Raw genomic sequence first — 7,500 nt, 5'->3', positions numbered from 1 at the left:
CTATCTAACAACACCTGACACAGAACGTTTGCTAATGGTTATTCTTCAGTGTTATTCTTGATGACTATAAACGAACATTCCTAGAACGTTAAAGTGAGGTTTCCTATCTAAGAACTATCTTTAGTTTTATTTATTTCCATAAACCACCATTCCCAGAACAGCTTTGATAGACAACAATGATGCGTTTCATTCTGCGGGTGCTTTGTCATGTCAAAAATGGGGAAGTGGAACTAGTTTTGTCGTTCAGTCAACAGCATCGGAAACGTGAAGGATGAGGTTTCTGGAGTCTCTGAACATGATATTTTAAGAATAATGAATAAAAGGCTCATATTCTTATTACAATTTCCAGGCCTTGTGATTACTCTCTCTTCACCTGATCGCTCCTGAATGACAGTTGTTATAAAATGCTCCTGAAACCACAAAAACACAAGACGAGCATTTCCACATTTTACTTTCGATGGATTCTACTGTTGGCGCTTTGTGTTGAAGGTAAGAGATTATGTTGTTTGTTTTACTCAGCACTGTCTACACTTAGGTTAATCTATTTACACGTTGACTGTGGGGATATTACATCCGAGAGCAGAATATTCCGGGTATAATTCAAGTTAAGTTCAGTCGACAGCATTTGTGGCATAATGATGATTACCACAAAAATTAGGCTAATTTAGATTTTTTAAAAAGCAAAATCTGGGTTTCAGTGAGGCACTTACAATGGAAGTCAATGGGGGTTCAACCTGTAAACATTAAAATACTCACTTTTTTCAAAAGTATAGACACAAGACACAAACAATATGCATGTTAACATGATTTGAATGTGATAATATCGCTTACTAACTGCATCTGTGTAAAGTTATATGTGACGCTCTTGTTCTACCCACGCCGTACGGGACTCGAACCAAGGTCTCTGGCGTGGGAGGCGGGTGCTCTAACAAGGATGCTAAAGGTTACAGCCCCTAGCGTCAGTCGCTAGTGCACCTCTTGAGGTCAGGAGAGTGAGGTTTACACACTGCACAGCTATCTACCAACTGGCTCCCGATACACTCACCCCCCTAAACCTCAATCCCATCTGGGTCACGGCACCAATATGACATTCTTGTTCAACCCGCTCCGTACGGGACTTGAACCTAGGTCTCTGGCGTGGGAGGTGGGTGCTCTAACAAGGATGCTAAAGGCTACAGCCTTTACGCACTGCACAGCTATCTACCAGCTGGCTCCCGTTACATATAGACAATGTTACAACTTAATTGTCATGACGATGTAACGCAGCAAACCCTAAAACGGCCGAATCACAGCAGTGCTGATATAGGGCCATATCGCACTCTTGCTGATGTGATATTGCTAATATATATACTGTATATAAGCTTCACATTTCAGCCTTTTAAAGCCTCCAAAAATTGTCCACTTTCACTTCCATTGTAAGTGCCTCACTGTAACCTAGTTTGTTTTAAAGAAAATGAGGGGCAACTATACATATTCCCGATGTCACATGTCCAGTTAAATGGCTGTGTAAGCAACGATGCAGATTTTACAGCACCAAAAACCATTCTGAGGTGAGTTTATATTTTATTTGCACCGGCACTGCTCATTTTGCCTAATTGAATTTGTCGTCTGGGTATTCTGTGTTTACAGTTTGTACTATGTACTATTTACTACAGTAAATGTAGAAGGACATTTAGCATACTTTCCAAACATAACCTAAGACCTTTATGTTGCCATTAAGGTGTTATGATTCTGTAGGTGTTAAAGTGTTATGTGTTCTGTGGTTAACAAATGTGTAAACGATGCATTTCATCATTTCAGTTTCAAAGACTGTTTAGATACTGGCCTCAAAAACATGTTTTTTTCTTCTCACCTAGTTGTGGCTACTGAACTTTTAAAAACAAAACTTGTGAAACTTAAAAGGATGGTATTGGCTAAAAAAAATAGATTCAGCTAGCGATGAAGAAGACATTGAGAGAACATATAACAGGAGTGAATTTTTCCATCAATTGCTTACCGACCGATATTTTCACTTTTAGTTGACTATATTATAATTCTAGTGGGTCAGAGGTTTACATACACTAAGTTAACTGTGCCTTTAAGCAGCTTGGAAAATTCCAGAAAATGATGTTAAGCCTTTAGACAATTAGCCAATTAGCTTCTGATAGGAGCTGTACTGAATTAGAGGTGTACCTGTGGATGTATTTTAAGGCCTACCTTCAAACTCAGTGCCTCTTTGCTTGACATCATGGGAAAATCAAAAGAAATCAAAGACTTCATAAACAAAATTGTGGACCTCCACAAGTCTGGATCATCCTTGGGAGCAATTTCCAAACACCTGAAGGTGCCACGTTCATCTGTACAAACAACAGTACACAAGTATAAACACCATGTGACCACACAGTCATCACACCGCTCAGGAAGGAGACGCATTCTGTCTCCTAGAGATGAACATAGTTTGGTGTGAAAAGTGCAAATCAATCCCAGAACAACAGCAAAGAACCTTGTGAAGATGCTGGAGGAAACAGGTGGACGAGTATCTAGATCCACAGCAAAACCAGTCCTATATCGACATCACCTGAAAGGCTGCTCAGTAAGGAAGAAGTCGCTGCTCCAAAACCACCATAATAAAGTCAGAATACAGTTTGCACGTGCACATGGGGACAAAGATCTTACTTTTTGGAGAAATGTCCTCTGGTCTGATGAAACAAAAATTTAACTGTTCGGCCATAATGACCATCGTTATAAAAGGGTGAGGCTTGCCAGCCGAAGATCACCATCCCAACCGTGAAGCATGGGGGTGGCAGCATCATGTTGTGGGGGTGTTTGCTGCAGGAGGGACTGGTGCACTTCACTAAATAGATGACATCATGAGGAAGGAAAATGATGTGGATATATTGAAGCAACATCTGAAGACATCAACAAGGAAGATCGGTCGCAAATGGGTCTTCCATTTTATTTTACCAGTCGAGCTACAGGAACATTATATCATAGAATTGCATTTTATTATGATATATATTTATAATTAATATTTGTGAGCTAAGGCATCACCATATCATGACATCACAAACGTTTCTCCGGCCCATCAGTCCCTCTCTTTATTGTTGAATTTATTATCAATTCCATAATAACACATTTTATTGTTATTTCTTTTTTTCCTCTTCAAGGGAAGTCGATGACCTCAGATCTCATAACATACCACTTCACTGCTGGTCTTGCATTTAAACTCGAATGCAACAGAGAACCTGAAATGCAGAATCTGAGTGTGAGCTGGAGCCTTGGGACGGGTCGCAGCTTGGAAAACGTCACCGGAATAAAGATTAAACCCAACGCACTGTGGTTTCTACCTGCTGAGTCCTTCCACAGTGGAGAGTACTCCTGTTTCAGCAGGTATAGATGCAGTTCACAAAGTGCACGATAATTTGAACGTTCTGAATAATGGAGCCTACTGATTTTACCACAAATGCCAAGGGTATGCATGTTCCGCCAGTGTTGTTCTTAATGCAGTAACTGAACTAAAATGGGTCCTATGATGCATTATTTTATTACTGCACTCCACAAAAATCATCTTGTTAAAATGTCTTTGTGACTAACTGTATGTTACGTGTCCAGTATTGCACTGTGGCCGGCCTTTCATCCAGACTGTTGTTCCTTTTGTGTTCTATGTGGCAGAAAAGGCAATGAAACCTGGGAAACCATCTTTAATGTTTCTGTTGAGAATGGAACATGCCCTCGTTGGGACAGAGAAAGCATCACAAAGAGCACAAAGGAACTTCGCTGTAGCCTGAATCACATCTTTGATTTAGACCCACAATATCAAATCACCTGGTTCAAGGTAAGACATGACGTTACAGAACTGTAAATGATGCACGATATAAGAGCTATGGCTGCTTATGGGCCTGTAACAAGTTTAAAATGGAAAGGAGGAGGCGGGAACCTCTCTCTCTCCCGGACTGCCGCGTCCCGCTGCATTTATCCCTCTCCTCGGCTGATTAGCCCGATTGGGGGCCCCTCCCTCCTCCTCGTCACAGGGCCTCATGCACAGTTGGCCGCTTGTACACCTGCTGTTAACAAGCCTTTGATAGATGATGGAAATGTTTTGCTTGATGCAACCTCTGATGCAATACTTTATGTAAGTGCGATCTGATCACACTGGAGACGAATGTCCAGATACTATTCGGATACAAAACGCATGTTAGTGTCACGTGTAACTGGCCAGATCTGCACGGTGAACGTGACCATATAGACCTGCATTTAATCATCTCTTGATTAAACAAATCTTGTTTTTCTCCCTCTGTAGAACTGCAGCCCATTTAATGTGACTACCAGTAGGATTCTCCAGATCAACAGATCATCAGAGATGGATGGACTCTATACTTGCTTTGTGACGTTCACTTTTGATGGGCAAAAATACTCTACTGCTCAGACCACACAAATTAAAAGTCACTCCTTAGATGATGGTAAACACAACCATATGCATCACATTGTTTAACTGTTTCATGATAAGAAGCACAATACTCAGTCTAGAAAGTGTGGAGCCTATTAGAGAACAGGGAGGGAATTGTGTTTTAGCTTTATCCATCTCTTAAAAAAATTAACCATGATTTTACGATAATTGCCATATTTTAACTTTTTGCTCTCAGTTCTAAAGTGTACCGACCCTTTCCGTTTCGCCTCATTGTTTTTTCTGTCATACCGTTGTGTTTAAAGATATGGCATTGAGTAATATCGAGTATTGACGCTGATTACCACCCCTAGAGTCACAAGTTCGAATCCAGGGTGTGCTTAGTGACTCCAGCCAGGTCTCCTAAGCAACTAAATTGGCCCGGTTGCTAGGGAGGGTAGAGGCACATGGGGTAACCTCCTAGTGATCGCTATAATGTGGCTCGCTCTCGGTGGGGTATGTGGTGAGTTGTGCGTGGACACGCGCTAGGTCTCCGCGGTAATACCCTCAAAAAGCCACGTGATAAGATGTGCAGATTGACGGTCTCAGACGCGGAGGCAACTGAGATTCGTCCTCCACCACCCGAGGTGGCAGGTGAGTCACGATGCCACCATGAGGACATCAAGCCACGAAGGCTGTGGGGAGGACGGAGGGTTCCAGTCCAGTCCCACGCTAACGGCGGCCCGGGCAAGCATGTCGTACATCTGGGCATCAGCCTCAGACTGGGCGTGCTGGCTCGAAGGTGGCAGCCCAGTCGAGTCATCCACGTCACATGCCGGACCACTTTCCGATGCAGCGGCGAGCTCGGGGGGCTCAAGAGGATAGGCAGGCTGGCCGCGGAAGTCATTGAGCGTGTCGGGGGCGGGTGGTTTGTGGGGAGGTACCCTGGCGAAACCATGTCCGCTGCCATCCCCAAATCGCCTCCATCGCCAGCTGTGTCATCCTCAATCCCGTGGGAAGAAGGAGCGACGCAGAGGGCGGCTGGAGTGGCGTTCCTTCTGAGGAAGGAAAGCCGCGACTGCAACTTTGCCATGGTCATGTTCTCGCAATGAGAACATGAGCCATCCACAAACGCTGCCTCGGTGTGATCGCTGCCCAGACACATGAGACAGCACCTGTGACCACTCAACTGCATCCAGGAACTACACAGGGAACTACAACAGCAATCGCACTCAGAGATGGGAGGAACAGTGTGTGACTCGCAGCTCGCTGCATACACGACCAGTCGGCTCCGAAGAAAATTTCTGAATGAAACAGACGCATTTCCCTACCTTTATACCTGTATGTCCGGGGGCGGGACATGCAAATTCTGTCTGCCAATTTCCCATTGGCCTTTTCTCATAGATCAGAGATGCAAAAGGCTCTCAAGAGAGACCCGTAGTGTCGCTTCTTCGACACAACGTCGAAGTGAGCGACAGATTGGGAACGATATCGAACAATATGAAAAAGATTATCGTGATAACAATTTTGGCCATATCGCCCAGCCCCATGCAGAAGAAAGAAAGTCACACATCTGGGATGGCATGGGGGGGATCGAATGATGAGAGAATTATCATTTTGGGTGAACTATTCCTTTAAATAGCTTCAATATCCCCACTGCAAAAACTTCTTTATTAGAAGCTTCTGTTGTAAATAACAATGTTTTCTGAAGGGTAGCTTGACCAAATTAAATTATGAGTAATTTGTAGTTTGGGCTTGTGCCATTTCAAAGTAACTTCCAAAAGCACTGAGCACTAGATGGCAGACTGGTTCAGAATATAATCAAACATGAACAAAAGAGAGTTCTGTGTGTGGTTTAATGATGGCTAATGTGTGTGCTTGTAATGTTCATAGGAGTGACGCCACCCACAATTATCTTACCTAAGAATGATACGCGCACCGTAACACTTGGTGAGTGATGATGATGATTATAAGTGTTTTTATAATCTAAGTGTTTTTGTATTTTTAATAAAATGTATTTGTTTTATTGCAGTTTTATTTCAAATGTTTCATCTTTTTTAATGAAATCGTCCATTTAATATGTGTGTCACCACAGGTGAAAGTTTAGATCTAACCTGTAAAGCGTTTATTGGGAAGAACAACACAGAGGAAATATTGATGTATTGGCTTAGTGACTCTCTAAGTGAACATCTAGATCTAAACTTCAACTACATCACGTAAGGGCACAAGAAATATTTGCACTTCTGTGTAGGTAATGTCTAGATGGTAACCTTTGTTCTGCGAAAAGTCTGTACGCTACACAGTTTAACCCAAACCTAGCCGTAACCAAAGTCACGAACTGACTGTTCACGGTTCACTGACCGCCTGATGTACTGTAAATTTACTGCAATCGCCAGTTTAAATCTGATTGGATGGTGCAAAACAAGAAGGGGTACTTGAATAAATGATGCAGCTAAAATTGTGTGTGTGTAAGTATGTATGTCATAGTGTGTTTTGTAGGTGTATTTGTGTGTGTGTGAGTGGGCGGGCGGGTTTGGGTGGTTTACAGGGAAATTTTTTTAAGTTACAGACTGGCAATTACACGGTATTTTGCTATAAATATGGTTTATGAGGACATTTCTAGTGTCCCCATAATTCAAATCGCTTAAACATACTAAACAATGTTTTGCAGAAAGCTTTTTGTGAGGGTTAGGGGCGCGCGCGTGTGTGTGTGTGTGTCAAACAACAGTGGCATTTAAAGGGTTAAAATCTTGAAAATGAATGAATATTTGGAATTTATAATCAGGACTGATGTTGGTTAAAATAATTAACTCAGCAATTAAATATTCATATATAATAGTATTATGGCAGTTTTTTGACGTGGACATTTTTGTCCTCTAAGCACCTCTGAGTAATGTTTTTAATTGACGCACAAGGGTTAAAGTCTATCACAGTATGCAAGATTACCTTAACTCTAACCTCGGTATCAGCCAAGACAAATCTCATCTCGCAGAACAAGGGTTACCCTCTAAAAACGTGCCTTTGTGCATGTATACAGTTTGAAATTCCTTATGAACCTCATCATTATGGATGTCACTAGCCACTCATAAAAATTAATGCATTTGTCTCTTTTTGTGTGTTTTTGTGTGTCTTGTATC

General features: G+C 42.2%; 1 protein-coding gene across 1 annotated transcript in view; it reads left to right on the top strand.

Moving 5' to 3' along the window:
* The first annotated feature begins 348 nt into the window (after positions 1–348).
* LOC127658665 (interleukin-1 receptor type 1-like) overlaps positions 349–7,500 on the top strand; it is a 12,209-nt gene continuing 5,057 nt past the window's right edge. The window contains exons 1-6 of the mRNA XM_052148070.1: positions 349–489; positions 3,147–3,369; positions 3,652–3,814; positions 4,280–4,439; positions 6,257–6,313; positions 6,459–6,579. Of these exons, the coding sequence (XP_052004030.1) occupies positions 405–489; positions 3,147–3,369; positions 3,652–3,814; positions 4,280–4,439; positions 6,257–6,313; positions 6,459–6,579 (809 nt within the window). The 5' untranslated portion in view covers positions 349–404. The remainder of the gene's footprint in view (positions 490–3,146; positions 3,370–3,651; positions 3,815–4,279; positions 4,440–6,256; positions 6,314–6,458; positions 6,580–7,500) is intronic.

Source organism: Xyrauchen texanus, chromosome 18, assembly GCF_025860055.1.
Source record: "Xyrauchen texanus isolate HMW12.3.18 chromosome 18, RBS_HiC_50CHRs, whole genome shotgun sequence".
NCBI classification, from domain to species: domain Eukaryota; kingdom Metazoa; phylum Chordata; class Actinopteri; order Cypriniformes; family Catostomidae; genus Xyrauchen; species Xyrauchen texanus.
Note: the sequence above shows the minus strand (reverse complement) of the source record. Positions and strands in the feature narration are given on the sequence as shown.